Raw genomic sequence first — 18,435 nt, forward strand, 5'->3', positions numbered from 1 at the left:
TTTATTTATGTTAGAAATTTGGATCACATGTATGTCTTGTGTAGTTAGATTGTAAGGATGTATGGATAAACATGTATTTAAGTTTAAATAGTCATCCAACCAAAACTGTAAACATGCATTGATAATAACCAATGATAGTTGCGACATCAACCATCTATGTGCAACAGAAGATCGTCTCCCCAATGCTTTGGTTATGACTTCAAGTTGCAATTGGGGAGGAGCAACTTCAGAAATGTATACTGAAAAAATATATAAATGCAACATGCAACAATTTCAAAAATTGTTCCCACTGGGGAGCCAGGTCCAGCCAATCAGATTTAGTTTTTCCCCACAAAAGGGCTTTATTACAGAAATAAATACTTCTCAGCACCCCCACACCCCTTCAGATGATACCGCAGGTGAAGAAGCCAAATGTGGAGATCCTGGGCTGGCGTGGTTACACGTGGTCGGCTGTTGTGAGGCCGGTTCAACATACTGCCAAATTCTCTAAAACGACGTTGGAAGCGGCTATGGGAGAGAAAATAACATTAAATTCTCTGGCACCAGCTCTGGAAGCCATTCCTGTAGTCAGCATGCCAATTGCACACTCCCTCAAAACTTGAGACTTCTGTGGGACTGTGTTGTGACAAAACTGCACATTTTAGACTTCCCTTTTATTGACCCCAGCCAGCACAAGAGGCACCTGTTTAATGATCATGCTGTTTAATTAGTTGTTTAATTAGCTTCTTGATATGTCACACCTGTCAGGTGGATGGATTATTTTGGCAAATAGGAAATGCTCACTAACAATGATGTAAACAAATTTGTGCACAATGTTTAGGAGAAATAAGCTTTTTGTGCTTATGAAAAAATGGGATATTTTACTTCAGCTTTGAAACATGGGAACAACACTTTACATGTTGCGTTTATATTTATGTTCAGTATAGTTGCAAGTCCGACTTTTTTTATAGCCATAATGCAACACATTTGAAAAGCGGTGGACAACGTTGGTCAGCGTCTTCACATAAAGTGATCCGCTCGAATTCGCCCATTGACTTCTCTTGCCACGTTCAAATATTATTCGGAACTAGGAAACTCAGAAATGTCCGACTTGCTAACCTATTGTAGTTTACCATGACGCGTTGTAACAAATTAACAAATCAGAAATTTTCTAGTTTCCTAGTTCCGACTAGCACTTGAACGCGGCATCAACCCCCAAATCCCGGCCTGTTTGATCTGCTTCGCCAGCGTTCCCGGTAGTATCGCGATGTTGCGCGTCTGTGTTTAGAAACTGTATCCTCTTTTTAAGTGGAAAGCGGAAGTAAAGTCCGACATTTTGAAAAGGTGGGACGTAAGAGAGCTGGCAGGTTAGTAGTGTTGTGAGTAGGGTATTATAACTTTCTAAATGTACTTGCCTGTATAGTTTTGGGATCATTTTCAAATGCGCACCCAATAGGCGTTGAAAGCATTGTTTACATTCTGTACAGGACGTCGATATGCCAGTGTCACAACTTGCTTGGTATGTAACGTTAGCTAATGCAACACATACGTTAGCACTAGGCCTTAGGGCAGCCAACCTACTTTTTTTCAACTCCCTGCTACTTCATTAATTTGACCGACGGCACCAGAATAATCTCTCCCCCTTCACAGGAGGTTCGGGATTTGAGCCTGTCGGGGGAACCGAAATGGACTCGGATTCAGAAGTGGAGGGGTGAGTGGACCGGTACCACTGTCTGTTAGGCCTCCGGAAAGAGTGTTTGAACGATTAGCGTCAGTTGAATATACGTCAGTGTGTTGCGGTGTTGTTGGACAAATATCAAATGAGTCATTTGAGCTATATTCCCTTCTCTGTCATCTCAATTTATGTTTTTTAAAATAGCTAGGCAGCCGGCTACAAACTACCTGGTCAGAGAAACATGTAAAGACTTGTTGTTAGCAGACTTATCATAACTGATGGTGTTTTGAATAGAACCTTTCCAGGTCCCAAATATATTTTGCGACACCAACCACAGCATACACAACTAGTAATACACGTTTTGGAAAAAGTTACTAGTTGTTATTTCCTGGGATGATGTCAGGATCCTACAGGGGAGCCGGAACCAGGAGAGACCTCCCTCTAGCTATGGCTCCATGAAGAGTGATGAGGAGGAAGAGGACGAGAACATCACAGAGGCTCAGCGCTCATTTGGCAAATCGGAACTACACACCATCACTACATATACAGGGTATACACACACACACACACACACACACACACACACACACACACACACACACACACACACACACACACACACACACAGCTTGCCTGTCAAACCTGACTGACCACCTAAAGTGCCTTCAGAAAGTACTCACACCCCTTGACTTTTTCCACACTATGTGGTGTTACAGCCTGAATTTAAAGTTCTTTTTTCCCCCAGCCAAATCTCTATTTTTGATGTAAATGGCAAGAAAACGTATCCTTTAAAATTGATTAAATTGAGCTTTGAGTCAATAAGTATTCAATCCCTTTTGATATGGCAAGCCTAAATAAGTTTAGGAGTAAAAATGTGCTTAGCTCACATAATAAGTAGCATGGTGTTTAATATGATTCTTGAATGACTACCTCACCTCATCCCCACAAATACAATTATCTGTAAGGTCCCTCAGTCGATCAGTGAATTTCAAACACAGATTCAACCACATAGCATTGGGACGTTTTCCAATGCCTCGCAAAGAAGGGCACCTATTGGCAGATGGGTAAAAAAAAAAAGCAGACATTGAATATCCCTTTGAGCATGGTGAAGTTATTAATTACACTTTGGATGGTGTATCAATACACCCAGTCACTACAAAGAGACAGGCGTCCTTGCTAACTCAATTGCCAGAGAGGTAGGAAACCGCTAAGGGATTTCACCATGAGGCCAATGATGACTTTAAAACAGTTAGAGTTTAATGACTGATAGAAAACAGGATGGATCAACATTGTAGTTACTCCACAATACTAACCTACATGACAGAGTGAAAATAAGGCAGCCTGTACTGAATAAAACATATTCCTAAACATGCATCCTGTTTGCAATAAGGCTCTAAAGTAAAACCTCAAAAAATGTGGCAAAGAAATTAACTTAATTTCCTGAATACAAAGCATTATGTTTGGGACAAAATCGATGGCTTGAAAATCTATGGCAAGACTTAAATGGCTGTCTAGCAATGATCAACAACCAACCTGACAGCTTAAAGAATTCTAAAAGGAATATGTGCAAATATTGTACAATCCAGGTGTGCAAAGCTCTTAGAGACTTACCCAGAAAGACTCACAGCTGTAATCACTTCCAAAGGTGATCCTAACATCTATTGACTCGGGGTGTGAATACTGATGTCAATCAGGTATTTCATTTGAAATAAATGTGCATTTTTTTGTTTACTTTGTCATTATGTGGTGTTGAGTGTAGATGGGTGAGAAATCAATTTAATAAGTCAAGGGGAAAGAATATTTTCGGAAGGCACTGTATGCTATCGCTGGGTATTACTCACACAGTGTGACCACGTAACACTATCAGATTGTTTCCTGGTTGGCTTGGCTCTCCCCAATGTTGCCCTGATCTATGACGTTACTTTTAAAGGTTTGAAATGCAACTTCCATCCATTCTCCTGTCCTGCCGTTGAGGTTGTGCTGATGCACTCTTGTTCCTCCAGGGTCCAGCTGAACCGCAACGTGTCTCCAGAGACGGTCTTCACTGAGATCACACACCAGCAGTCTGTCAGCAAGCACCCCCAAGAGGGAACCTTCGTCACAGAGAGGTCTCACACACACACATACACACACACATACACATACACATACACACACACACACACACACACACAGTTGCTTATCAGGTAAATTCTCTCTGTAGATGTGCGGAGGAGGAGGAAAAAAGGGATGAGAGCAGCCCCATCCAGGTAGACTCCCCTGAGCCCCCGCCCTCCGTCGAGCCTGAGGACGAAACGCAGGAAGAGGGTGATGACGAGCAACAGCCAGGCAAGCTGCACCCTGAATTCGACCTGCCCTACATATTCAAGGTGTGTGAGCATGTTTTCACCAATGTGAATATCTGTCTGATCTGTGATTCTCTTGCTATGAGAGTATGCATGTGAACTCTCCTCCCCTTCCTCTCTGTAGTCCATGCAGAGTTGTCTGACATCCCTGGTTGGTCCTGAGTTACACCTGTTTAAGCGCTACTTATGTGGGCGCCACCCCTCCTTCACCATGACTGACCTGGAGGAGAGCGATACGCTGGACATAGTGGATAAGATGCTGGAGCGCTTCGGTAAAGACGACCACAAATTTACAATCGCACCCTGTTAGTGCACTGCTTACTACAGTCACACCCTGTTAGTGCACTGCTTACTACAGTCACACCCTGTTAGTGTACTGCTTACTACAGTCACACCCTGTTAGTGTACTGCTTACTACAGTCACACCCTGTTAGTGTACTGCTTACTACAGTCACACCCTGTTAGTGTACTGCTTACTACAGTCACACCCTGTTAGTGTACTGCTTACTACAGTCACACCCTGTTAGTGCACTGCTTACTACAGTCACACCCTGTTAGTGCACTGCTTACTACAGTCACACCCTGTTAGTGCACTGCTTACTACAGTCACACCCTGTTAGTGCACTGCTTACTACAGTCACACCCTGTTAGTGCACTGCTTACTACAGTCACACCCTGTTAGTGCACTGCTTACTACAGTCACACCCTGTTAGTGTACTGCTTACTACAGTCACACCCTGTTAGTGCACTGCTTACTACAATCGCACCCTGTTAGTGCACTGCTTACTACAGTCACACCCTGTTAGTGTACTGCTTACTACAGTCACACCCTGTTAGTGCACTGCTTACTACAGTCACACCCTGTTAGTGTACTGCTTACTACAGTCACACCCCGTTAGTGCACTGCTTACTACAATCACACCCCGTTAGTGTACTGCTTACTACAGTCACACCCTGTTAGTGTACTGCTTACTACAGTCACACCCTGTTAGTGCACTGCTTACTACAGTCACACCCTGTTAGTGCACTGCTTACTACAGTCACACCCCGTTAGTGTACTGCTTACTACAATCACACCCCGTTAGTGTACTGCTTACTACAGTCACACCCTGTTAGTGTACTGCTTACTACAGTCACACCCTGTTAGTGCACTGCTTACTACAGTCACACCCTGTTAGTGCACTGCTTACTACAGTCACACCCTGTTAGTGTACTGCTTACTACAGTCACACCCTGTTAGTGCACTGCTTACTACAATCACACCCTGTTAGTGCACTGCTTACTACAGTCACACCCTGTTAGTGTACTGCTTACTACAGTCACACCCTGTTAGTGCACTGCTTACTACAGTCACACCCTGTTAGTGCACTGCTTACTACAGTCACACCCTGTTAGTGTACTGCTTACTACAGTCACACCCTGTTAGTGCACTGCTTACTACAATCACACCCTGTTAGTGCACTGCTTACTACAGTCACACCCTGTTAGTGTACTGCTTACTACAGTCACACCCTGTTAGTGTACTGCTTACTACAGTCACACCCTGTTAGTGTACTGCTTACTACAGTCACACCCTGTTAGTGTACTGCTTACTACAGTCACACCCTGTTAGTGTACTGCTTACTACAGTCACACCCTGTTAGTGTACTGCTTACTACAGTCACACCCTGTTAGTGTACTGCTTACTACAGTCACACCCTGTTAGTGTACTGCTTACTACAGTCACACCCTGTTAGTGTACTGCTTACTACAGTCACACCCTGTTAGTGCACTGCTTACTACAGTCACACCCTGTTAGTGCACTGCTTACTACAGTCACACCCTGTTAGTGCACTGCTTACTACAGTCACACCCTGTTAGTGTACTGCTTACTACAGTCACACCCCGTTAGTGTACTGCTTACTACAATCACACCCCGTTAGTGTACTGCTTACTACAGTCACACCCCGTTAGTGTACTGCTTACTACAGTCACACCCCGTTAGTGTACTGCTTACTACAGTCACACCCCGTTAGTGCACTGCTTACTACAGTCACACCCTGTTAGTGTACTGCTTACTACAGTCACACCCTGTTAGTGCAATGCTTACTACAGTCACACCCTGTTAGTGCAATGCTTACTACAGTCACACCCTGTTAGTGCACTGCTTACTACAGTCACACCCTGTTAGTGTACTGCTTACTACAGTCACACCCTGTTAGTGTACTGCTTACTACAGTCACACCCTGTTAGTGCACTGCTTACTACAATCACACCCTGTTAGTGCACTGCTTACTACAGTCACACCCTGTTAGTGCACTGCTTACTACAGTCACACCCTGTTAGTGCACTGCTTACTACAGTCACACCCTGTTAGTGTACTGCTTACTACAGTCACACCCTGTTAGTGCACTGCTTACTACAGTCACACCCTGTTAGTGCACTGCTTACTACAGTCACACCCTGTTAGTGCACTGCTTACTACAGTCACACCCTGTTAGTGCACTGCTTACTACAGTCACACCCTGTTAGTGCACTGCTTACTACAGTCACACCCTGTTAGTGCACTGCTTACTACAGTCACACCCTGTTAGTGCACTGCTTACTACAGTCACACCCTGTTAGTGCACTGCTTACTACAGTCGCACCCTGTTAGTGCACTGCTTACTACAGTCGCACCCTGTTAGTGCACTGCTTACTACAGTCGCACCCTGTTAGTGTACTGCTTACTACAGTCGCACCCCGTTAGTGTACTGCTTACTACAGTCGCACCCCGTTAGTGTACTGCTTACTACAGTCACACCCCGTTAGTGTACTGCTTACTACAGTCACACCCCGTTAGTGTACTGCTTACTACAGTCACACCCCGTTAGTGCACTGCTTACTACAGTCACACCCTGTTAGTGCACTGCTTACTACAGTCACACCCTGTTAGTGTACTGCTTACTACAGTCACACCCTGTTAGTGCAATGCTTACTACAGTCACACCCTGTTAGTGCACTGCTTACTACAGTCACACCCTGTTAGTGCACTGCTTACTACAGTCACACCCTGTTAGTGCACTGCTTACTACAGTCACACCCTGTTAGTGCACTGCTTACTACAGTCACACCCTGTTAGTGTACTGCTTACTACAATCACACCCTGTTAGTGTACTGCTTACTACAGTCACACCCTGTTAGTGTACTGCTTACTACAGTCACACCCTGTTAGTGCACTGCTTACTACAGTCACACCCTGTTAGTGCACTGCTTACTACAGTCACACCCTGTTAGTGCACTGCTTACTACAGTCACACCCTGTTAGTGCACTGCTTACTACAGTCACACCCTGTTAGTGCACTGCTTACTACAGTCACACCCTGTTAGTGCACTGCTTACTACAGTCACACCCTGTTAGTGCACTGCTTACTACAGTCACACCCTGTTAGTGTACTGCTTACTACAGTCACACCCTGTTAGTGTACTGCTTACTACAATCACACCCTGTTAGTGTACTGCTTACTACAATCACACCCTGTTAGTGTACTGCTTACTACAGTCACACCCTGTTAGTGTACTGCTTACTACAGTCACACCCTGTTAGTGTACTGCTTACTACAATCACACCCTGTTAGTGCACTGCTTACTACAGTCACACCCTGTTAGTGCACTGCTTACTACAATCACACCCTGTTAGTGCACTGCTTACTACAGTCACACCCTGTTAGTGTACTGCTTACTACAATCACACCCTGTTAGTGCACTGCTTACTACAGTCACACCCTGTTAGTGCACTGCTTACTACAGTCACACCCTGTTAGTGCACTGCTTACTACAGTCACACCCTGTTAGTGCACTGCTTACTACAGTCACACCCTGTTAGTGTACTGCTTACTACAGTCACACCCTGTTAGTGTACTGCTTACTACAAAAGAAGCAACTACAGCAGGAATAGGTTGTCATTTGAGGTGTTACCATGGTAATACATTATGTGTATGTGTTTTATAATGTGCTTTTGGTTTCTGATGATGATGATTGTTATGTGTCAGGTAAACTGCAAGGCCTGCGGGTGGCGATCCGCATGCTGGAGAGCATGAAGAAACCTGAGCAGGCCCAGGAACTGGAGAAGAAGTGCAAGAGAGGTAACAACCAGAACTGGTTTTCACTGACCACACCAGATCTGGGTTCAATAACATGTGTATTTGTTATTTCAAATCAAGCTTTTTGTTGTTGTTATATAGCACATTTCAGACATGAATGCAATGCAGTGCGCTTCACAAGTAAAGAACATAGTAAAAACGATGAAAATAAAAACAGAAATATTTACTATACAACAAACATAAGAGGATAAAAAAAAACTAAAGAATAACAAAAACGGAATGACTAACAAGCATTGCTTAGGAAAAGCAAAGCTAAAAATGTGTTTTTAAGATCTATTTTAAAAATGTCAATAGTTTCATCCCCCCTAATGTTCTCTGGCAGGCTATTCCAGAGGCTGGGGGCATAGGAACTAAAGGCTGTCTCACCATGCCTCTTGGTCCTAGGCTTTGGGATAGTTAGGCCAGTGGACCTGAGGGACCTACTGGGTACATAACTCACGTGTTGGGGTGCACAATTGTGGATTGATTTAAAAACCAATAACATCTTTAACCTAATTCTAATACTCACAGGCAGCCAGTGCAGAGACCTTAAAACCGGTATAATGTGTGCTCGGGTCAGTCCCCGTGCTGCAGCAGTTTGTATGTTTTGCAGCTGATGGCTTTCTTGGGTAGATGAGACAGGAGAGCATTACAGTAGTCAAGTCTGCTTGTAATAAAATGATAGATGAGTCTCTCTGTATCAGCCTGAGAGAGAAACGGTGGCAATGTTCCTCAGGTGGTCAAAAGCTATTTTGGTCACATTCCTAATGTGGGATTCGAAATTGAGTTCAGAATCTAAAATGACACCTATGTTTTTTACATGGTGTTTTATCTTTGCCTGTGAATTAAAATGTGCCAAGTGGGAACATGAATAAACTGAACAGTACCGGACCCATAATCAAACCTTGTCGAATGCCACATTTTATTTTATTCTTTATTTAACTAGGCAAGTCAGTTAAGAACAAATTATTATTTACAATGACGGCCTACCCCGGCCAAACCCTAACCCGGACGACGCTGGGCCAATTGTGCGCCGCCCTATGGGACTCCCAATCACAGCCGGTTGTGATACAGCCTGGAATTGAACCAGGGTCTGTAGCTACGCCTCTAGCAGATGTCCTACTGAATTGAATTTAAGGGACAATTTTTTTCACTGCATAAATAAAGGCGCTCCAGTCGGTGATGCCTCCACATACAATTTAAAAATCATCAAGTATAACATAAAGCTTAAAATATTATTTTCATTGTGGTCCTTAATTACAACTATCCTTGCTGCACCACTAATGCTAAATGCTAAGCTGTAGGTTAGCTAAGTAAACAAACCACATGTTAGAGTCCTGAGGAACAGAGAGAGATGATGATGGGGGGGACTCACAGGGCTAAGGGACTGGTGGTTGTGGGGGGGGACTCACAGGGCTAAGGTACTGGCGGTTGTGGGGGGGGACTCACAGAGATAAGGGACTTGTGGGGGGGGGGGGGACTCACAGGGCTAAGGGACTGGTGGTTGTGGGGGGGGACTCACAGAGATAATGGACTGGCGGTTGTGGGGGGGGGGGACTCACAGGGCTAAGGGACTGGCGGTTGTGGGGGGGGGACTCACAGGGCTAAGGGACTGGTGGTTGTGGGGGGGGACTCACAGGGCTAAGGGACTGGTGGTTGTGGGGGGGGACTCACAGGGCTAAGGGACTGGTGGTTGTGGGGGGGTGGGACTCACAGGGCTAAGGGACTGGTGGTTGTGGGGGGGGGGACTCACAGGGCTAAGGGACTGGTGGTTGTGGGGGGGGGGACTCACAGGGCTAAGGGACTGGTGGTTGTGGGGGGGGGACTCACAGAGCTAAGGGACTGGCGGTTGTGGGTGTTGGACAAGCTGAAACAACTAACTTCAGGGGTTATAGTTGGGCCAATTGTGCGCCGCCCTATGGGGCTCCCAAACACGGCCGGTTGTGATACAGCCAGGAATGGAACCAGGGACTGCAGTGACGCCTCTCGCACTGAGATGCAGTGCCTTAGACCGCTGCTCCACTCTGGAACCCATGTGATATGTATTTTCTGAGTTATGTTCACCAAGGGTGACAAACTCTCCACCTGTTAAATAGGTCCTTAACCAATTTAGAACTGAACCGAAGAGGCCAACCCACCTCTCCAGTCTGGCCAGAAGGACATCAGGGTCAAGTGTTGAATGCGGCACTTAAATCCAAGAGTACAAAGACAGAGAGCTGTTTGGCATCTGTGTTTGCTCTAAGATCATTTTACCACTGTAACTAAGGCGGTCTCTGTGCTGTGGTGAGCAAGAAAACCAGATTTTAATTTTTCAAAAATACAGTTGGTACTTTAATTTTGCTGTTTGAAAACCAATTTTTGCCTAACAATGGAAGGTTGTAGATTGGCCAAAAAATTGCTAAGAGCTGAAGAATCTAGGTGACTTTTCTTCAGAATGGGTTTCACCTTTTAGTGCGGTATGGAAAATGCCTGTGAACAGGGAGAGATTAACAATAGCTTGCCCTTCTTCAAATATGCAATTAAATAGTGTATTTGAAGGTGGTGGGGATAGGATGGAGAAGACCGGTAGAGGGCTTGCATTGTGATATCACTTCCCTGAGCATGTCTGTGTCAACCAGGGAAAATAACTCCATAGTGCCTTTGTGTTGTAGGCTATGGCACATATCAAACTTCATGAGGTCTTGCTTGACTGATACCCAGCCTAATGTTTGTTATCTTATCTCTGAAATATATTGCTAACTCATCACCTTTAGATGTGGAGGAAAGTTCACATAGGTTTGCGGGGGTAGGATGTATCAGGCCATCAATAGTAAAGAAGAGCACACTTATCTGTGCATTTTAGTATTTTCAAATACACATGCCAAAACAAGTACTTTTATTTTGTTATTTGTATAAAAAATTAAAAAAAGTGAATCAAATTGTATTTGAAAGTATTTAAGACTTATTTCAAGTACTATTTTTAAATACCTGGGTTAAATGCATGGGAGTGTCTGAGTCAGTGTATGAGTATTTTCAAATAGTTTCCAGGTTTATTTCCAAATACATTAACCTTTATCAGAAGAAAAAAAACAATTAGTTTATCAGAATACTTGTATTGAAAAGTCATTTTAAAAACAGTGCATTCTGAAAGTATTCAGACCCCTTGACTTTCCACACATTTTGTTAAGTTACAGCCTTATTCTGAAATTGATTCAATTGTATTTTTTCCCTCAGTCTACACACAATACCCCATAATGACAAAGCAAAAACGGGTTTGTATTCATTTCTGCAAATTTATTACAAATAAAAAAACGATCACATTTACATAAGTTTTCAGACCCTTTATCCAATACTTTGTTGAAGCACCTTTGGCAACAACGCTACAAGCTTGGTACAGCTGTATTTGGGGAGCTTCTCCCATTCTTCTCTGCAGAACCTCAATCTCTGTCAGGTTGGACGGGGAGCGCCGCTGCACAGCTATTCTCAGGTCTCTCCAGAGATGTTTGATCTACTCAAGGACATTCAGAGACTTGTCCAGAAGCCACTCCTGCACTGTCTTGGCTGTGTGCTTAGGGTCGTTATCCTGTTGGAAGGTGAACCTTCGCCCCAGTCTGAGGTCCTGAGCGCTCTGGAGCAGGATTTCACCAAGGATCTATCTGTACATTTCTCTGTTCATCTTTCTCTCAATCCTGACTAGTCTCCCAGTTCCTGAAGCTGAAAAAACATCCCCACAGCATGATGCTGCCACCACCATGCTTCACTGTAGGGATGGTGCCAGTTTTCCTCCAGATGTGAGGTTTGGCATTCAGGTCAAAGAGTTCAATCTTGGTTTCATGAGACCAGAGAATCTTGTTTCTTATGGTCCAAGAGTCCCTTAGGTGCCTATTGGCAAACTCCAAGTGGGCTGTCATGAGCCTTTTACTGAGGAGTGGAGCTCTGTCAGAGTGACCATTGGGTTCTTGGTCACCTCCCTGACCAAGGCCCTTCTCCCCCGATTGCTCAGTTTGGCCGGGCGGCCAGCTCTAGGAAGAGTCTTGGTGGTTCCAAACTTCTTCCATTTAAGAATGATGGAGGCCACTGTGTTCTTGAGGACCTTCAATGCTGCAGACATTTCTTCGTACCCTTCCCCAGATCTGTACCTCGACACAATCCTGTCTCAGAGCTCTACGGAGAATTCATTGGACTTCATGGCTCTGACATACACTGTCAACTGTGGGACCTTACATAGACAGGTGTGTGCCTTTCCAAATCATGTCCAATCAATTGAATTTACCACAGGTGGACTCCAATCAAGTTGTAGAAACATCTCAAGGATGATCAATGGAAACTGGATGCACCTGAGCTCAATTTGGAGTCTCATAGCAAAGGGTCTGAATACTTATGTAAATAAGGTATTTCTGTTTTATACATTTGCAAAAAATTCTAAATACATGTTTTTGCTTTGTCATTATGGTGTAATGTGTGTAGATTGAGCATTACATTTTATTTTATTTTATATTAAAATAAGGCTGTAACGTCACCTGTGGAAAAAGTCAAATGGTCTGAATACTTTCTGAATGCACTGTACCAGAGACAGTATTTGAGACAGACCTGTGACTGGGGAAGTATCTGTACTCAGTCAGACTGTTCTCACTCCCTCCAACCAATCTCTATTTATGTCCTCTCTCCCCCGCTTCCATCCCTCTCTCTGTCTCCCCAACGTCCGTCCCTCTCTCTGTCTCCCCAACGTCCGTCTCTGTCTCCCCAACGTCCGTCCCTCTCTCTGTCTCCCCCTCTTTAGCTGTGATCCAGTATGAGTTGAAGTGTGATCTGATCCGGAGACACAACTGTATCTTTGAGGGTGTACCCCGGGCAGGCCAGCATATATACCTGAAGTACGTCTACGTTGAACCCCAAATCTCCACCCAAGGTCACGGCGGGGTTAATCCGTTGCACAAGGTCCGGTCCGATCCCCCCAACCCTCCCCAGGTTGCCTCCCCAGACAGCATGATTGGTGGGAATAACATTTTCCGTCTCCGGTCCATGAATGGGTCTCCAGTACGATGCGTTCTGACCACGGGGGTGCCCGGAATCGGAAACTCTGTGGCGGTTCAGAAGTTCATGCTGGATTGGGCAGAGGATCGGGCTAATTTCGACATTCAGTTTGTGTTCCCGTTTCCGTTCCGGGAGATGCAGTCGCTGAGGGAGCGGAACATAGTTGAGAAGAAGGACATCAGTATGTTGGAGCTGCTGCAGACGTACCACAATGAGACACGCTCCATGGACTTTCTGGAGCAGCCAGACTGCAAGGTGCTGTTTGTCATGGACGGGATCGACATCTACCAAGGAAATCTTGATTTCAAGGTGCTCATACACTCACAGGGCTGAGATTAGGTGTTTGGCTATGGAACCTCTCTGTACAGTACCTATAAAGATGTCTCTCCTTCTCCCCCAGAACACTCCTGTTGTGACTGACATTGAGGCTGTTATTCCCCTGGACTCCCTGTTGGTAAATCTGATCCGAGGCTCTCTGCTGCCGCACGCCCTCTTGTGGCTGACTGGGAGACGTGCAGCTACCAATCAGATACCTCCTGAGTACATCCACCGTGTCACTGAGATACAGGGTTACAGGTGTGTGTGGTGTTAAGAGGGTGGTATGGGGATTGGGTGTTAGGGTAATGTTTTTTTTTTTTGGAGTAACTTAACCCCCTCTAACATCCTATGAGTTGTTGCAACACAATGTAAAGCACTGTTGGGGTGAGTGAAACTTAACACTGATATAAAATGCTAACCATGGACTTTTATTGCTGTTTATTAGTTTGTCTGTTTATTGTTTTACAGTGACGAGCAGAAGGATGACTATCTGACCATGCGTTACTCGGACAAGTCTCTGGCTGCTAAGATCATCAGACACACCAAGAGCTCCCCCACCATCTACACCCTGTGTCATATTCCCTTCTGCTGCTGGATGGTTGCCATGGTGTATGAGAGGGGTTTCCGTAACCACGATGACTACGGAAACGAGCCCCCCAAGATTACGTCCTTCTTCATCCACTACATGATTATCCAGAACAACCGCAAGCTGGAGAAATACCACGGGCAAAACCCCAACTCACAGGTCTGATCCACCCTCCTAATAATTAGCATATATACAGTGCCTTCGGAAAGTATTCAGACCCCTTAACTTTTCCCACATTTTGTTAGGTTACATTCTTATTCTAAAATGTATTAAATAAATAATCCTCAGACATCTACACACAATACCCCATAATGACAAAGCGAAAACAGGGTCAGAAATTTTAGCACATTTCTTAAAAATCAAAATCTGCTATCTTTTTTTAACTAAGTATTCAGCCCCTTCGCTAGAAGACTCGCTGCATCCTGTTTCCAGTCATCATCCTTTAAATGTTTCTACAACTTGATTGGAGTCCACCTGTGGTAAATTCAATTGATTGGACATGATTTGGAAAGGCAAACACCTGTCTATATAAGGTTCCAGAGCTGACAGTGCACGTCAGAGCAAAAACCAAGCCACGAGGTGGAAGGAATTGAGCTCAGAGACAGGATTGTTGAAGCACAGATCTGGGGAAGGGTACCAAATTCTGCAGCATTGAAGGTCCCCAAGAACACAGTGGGCTCCATCATTCTTAAATACATTTGGAACCACCAAGACTCTTCCTAGAGCTGGCAGCAAGGCCAAACTGAGCAATCGGGGGAGAAGTGGTCACTCTGTGGTCACTCTGACAGCGCTCTAGAGTTCCTCTGTGGAGATGGGAGAATCTTCCAGAAGGACAGCCATCTCTGCAGCACTCCACCAATCAGGCCTTTATGGTAGTGGCCAGACGGAAGCCAATCCTCAGTTAAAGGCACATGACAGACCGCTTTGAGTTTGCCAAAAGGCACCTAAGGGACTCTTGGACCATAAGAAACAAGATTATCTGGTCTCATGAAATCATGACTGAACTCTTTGGCCTGAATGCCAAGCGTCACGACTGGAGGAAACCTGGCATCATCCCTACGGTGAAGCATGGTGGTGGCAGCATCATGCTGTGGGGATGTTTTTCAGCGGCAGAGCCTGGAAGACTAGTCAGGGTTGAGGCAAAGATGAATGGAGCAAAGTACAGAGAGATCCTTGAAGGAAAACCTGCTCAGGACCTCAGACTGGGGCAAAGGTTCACCTTCCAACAGGACAACAACCCTAAGCACACAGGTATCTGAATGTGCTTGAGTGACCCAGCCAGAGCCTGGACTTCAACCCGATCGAACATCTCTGGAGAGACCTGAAAATAGCTGTGCAGCAACGCTCCCCATCCAACCTGACAGAGCTTGAGAGAATCTGCAGAGAAGAATGGAAGAAACTCCCCAAATACAGATGTGCCAAGCTTGTAGTGTCATACCCAAGAAAACTCGAATAACTGCCAAAAGTGCTTCAACAATGTACTGAGTAAAGGATCTGAATACTTATGTAAATGTGACATCAGTTTTTTATTTTTAATAAATTAGCAAACATTTCTAAAAAACATTTTTTTCTTTGTCATTATGGGGTGTTTGTAGATTGAGGGAAAAAAAATATTTTATAAATTTTAGAATAAGGCTGTAACGTAACAAAATGTGGACAAAGTCAAGGGCTCTGAATACTTTCCGAAGGCACTGTATGCCACTCATCTTACCTGCTAGTTGTGTACTAGGTCTTATGTACAGTATAGACTTGGTCTGACATTTTTTCCCCGATGCTAAACGTCTCTAGAAAGTCTCAGGGTCTGGTCCCAGGAGTTTGATTTTGTTTAGTCTTCTCCACGTTATGTCATATGACATTGGTGTAGGTTGTGTGCTGGTGGAGCTGTTATAGTGTGTAATGTATCTTTTGAACCTGGAAGAAAGAAATACAAATGTGTTATTCCTATAAGCAGAAATGGACGGAAATGGACAAAGTGTTCATGTTGACACTGGGTCGCCTGGCTCTGAAGCTGTTGGATAATAACCGCTCTGTGTTCTATGAAGAGGACCTGAATGAGCACAGTCTGCTGGTGAGGGAGGTGGCCTGGTGTTCGGGCCTGTGCACTGAGCTTCCTAGGACGAATGCCAAAGACAAGCGGGTCTTCTGCTTCACACACCTGAGCTTCCTGGTGGGTTGGACTTCCTGGCACATGACTTCTCTTGATTTATCGTTATTGAGATTGACAGAATGATTATTCATAATGAATGTGTTCTTATCATCAGGAGTTCATGGCTGCACATTATGTATGGCTCACCTTCCGTCTGGAGGAGCGGAACGTTCTAGACCAGTCCTACCGCGTCTCCAAGCTGTTCAAGGAGCACTCTCTGGTGGACATGTACCGCAAAGCCGTTGACCGTTACCTCAGCGCTCCTGTCGGCCAGTACGACCTGTTCCTGCGCTTCCTGTGCGGCTTGTCCATGACGCTCAATGACGGTCTGCTCCGAGGGATGCTGTTCCCCCATAACGCCCCTCCACTGAAAGGTCTGGAGGACGTGGCCAGGCTGCTGACTAAGAGGAAGGTTAGCGCAGGGAAAGAGAGACAGCACAATCTTAGCGAATGCCTCAGGGAGCTGGAAACGTCTGAGGACTGAACAGTCTCCTGCTGTTAGCAAACATGTTTGATCATTTGTCTCTGATGCACTGAACTCTGGTTTGTAAAATGAAAGGTAATGCGACTGAAGTATTGGTTAAGTCTCTGTGCCCCGTTGAAACCAAAACAATGAACATTCAGTGTGTCTCATCTAACTACCAGACAGACCGAGAGAAAGAGAAGGCATAAATCACAAATGTGTCTTACCAGAAAGAGTTAATCATTGTGTCTGAACAAACTCTGTGACTGTGCTGAGTCTGTAAGGACTAATATATAACCCATTAACTAGCAGTCAAGATAAAGACCACGGTGCTTGTTAGACGTGTCGCCATACAGCCCGTTCATCCTCTACTCAACAAGATGACACACTGGAGGACGGATGCAGACAGTAGTGACCCTAGTTGCACAATCTGTTATGTATTGCTTCTCCATCACTGACACTAGCCAGTTATACTTCTAGTTGTAGTACAAGAAGAATCAGGTATTTAGTTAACATTTTCATTATTCTTTTAATTAACAAACTTGATGGAAAGGGAGTGTTTTATGTTCACACCTTTATGAGTGTTTAAATTACATGACATGTCTGTGTGTGTTTAAATTACATGACATGTCTGTGTGTGTTTAAATTACATGACATGTCTGTGTGTGTTTAAATTACATGACATGTCTGTGTGTGTTTAAATTACATGACATGTCTGTGTGTGTTTAAATTACATGACATGTCTGTGTGTGTTTAAATTACATGACATGTCTGTGTGTGTTTAAATTACATGACATGTCTGTGTGTGTTTAAATTACATGACATGTCTGTGTGTGTTTAAATTACATGACATGTCTGTTTGGGTATTGGGGTGAAAGGTGTACAGTAGTGCTAGGAGATATGAAAAAACATAATTCAGACAGTTATTGTGATATGGATAATCCCGATAATGATGAATTGAACAATGTTTATTCATGTGCACCAGTTATGTTTTTATATTACCCTTAGTAGGGCTGACTCCAATTGGTCGATTGTTTGGTCGTTAGGCTGTTGGTCGACTGAGATTGTTTTAGTTGAGCAGTAACAAATAGGTGAAAATATATATATATATTTTCACCTATCTCAGTGAACTAATCCATTGCTGAGGCCTAGACCAAAAGACAATTTATGCTTGATTCGAAAATGTGGTGGAGCCTCCAGAGGCCAAATCGAGCTCTATACCGCTTCGCTATGCCCCGCCCAAATGTTGTAACAATGTGGAGGGCTCTGTATAGCTCCACGTTGACATGATTGTTTGACGGTAGGTGAGGGTGGTACATCCTGTATAAACACACTCCCCTGACAACAGCACTGCACTGCTCCGCAAGGAGTATGAATGTCCTGACTTCTGCCGAGGCCGTTCTTGCCCTGACTTCTGCCGAGGCCGTTCTTGCCCTGACTTCTGCCGAGGCCGTTCTTGCCCTGACTTCTGCCGAGGCCGTTCTTGCCCTGACTTCTGCCGAGGCCGTTCTTGCCCTGACTTCTGCCGAGGCCGTTCTTGCCCTGACTTCTGCCGAGGCCGTTCTTGCCCTGACTTCTGCCGAGGCCGTTCTTGCCCTGACTTCTGCCGAGGCCGTTCTTGCCCTGACTTCTGCCGAGGCCGTATCACCGTAAATGCTGCACGGCCAATGCAGACGTCAGATTGACCATGCAGCACCCAGATGCACAAAGCACTTCTCTTTCCAGAATGCACTTCTCTCCCGCCAATTTGTGCACATTTGTTTCATATTGTGTGAATTGTTTGGGTTTGATTGTTAGTGTATATCACTTC

At 44.8% G+C, this 18,435-nt stretch overlaps 1 protein-coding gene across 1 annotated transcript; it reads left to right on the forward strand.

Moving 5' to 3' along the window:
• Positions 1-1,322: 1,322 nt before the first annotated feature.
• nlrc3l (NLR family, CARD domain containing 3-like) lies at positions 1,323-17,310 on the forward strand. Its single transcript, XM_038982526.1, has 13 exons — positions 1,323-1,346; positions 1,467-1,498; positions 1,630-1,690; positions 2,058-2,204; positions 3,658-3,762; positions 3,858-4,023; positions 4,124-4,271; positions 8,010-8,102; positions 12,859-13,421; positions 13,513-13,688; positions 13,899-14,175; positions 15,968-16,183; positions 16,278-17,310. The coding sequence occupies exons 3-13, from the start codon at positions 1,665-1,667 to the stop codon at positions 16,644-16,646; spliced, it is 2,286 nt and encodes a 761-aa protein (XP_038838454.1). The 5' UTR covers positions 1,323-1,346; positions 1,467-1,498; positions 1,630-1,664; the 3' UTR covers positions 16,647-17,310.
• The last annotated feature ends 1,125 nt before the right edge of the window (positions 17,311-18,435 follow it).

This window comes from Salvelinus namaycush, unplaced genomic scaffold (genome assembly GCF_016432855.1).
Source record: "Salvelinus namaycush isolate Seneca unplaced genomic scaffold, SaNama_1.0 Scaffold12, whole genome shotgun sequence".
NCBI classification, from domain to species: Eukaryota; Metazoa; Chordata; class Actinopteri; order Salmoniformes; family Salmonidae; genus Salvelinus; species Salvelinus namaycush.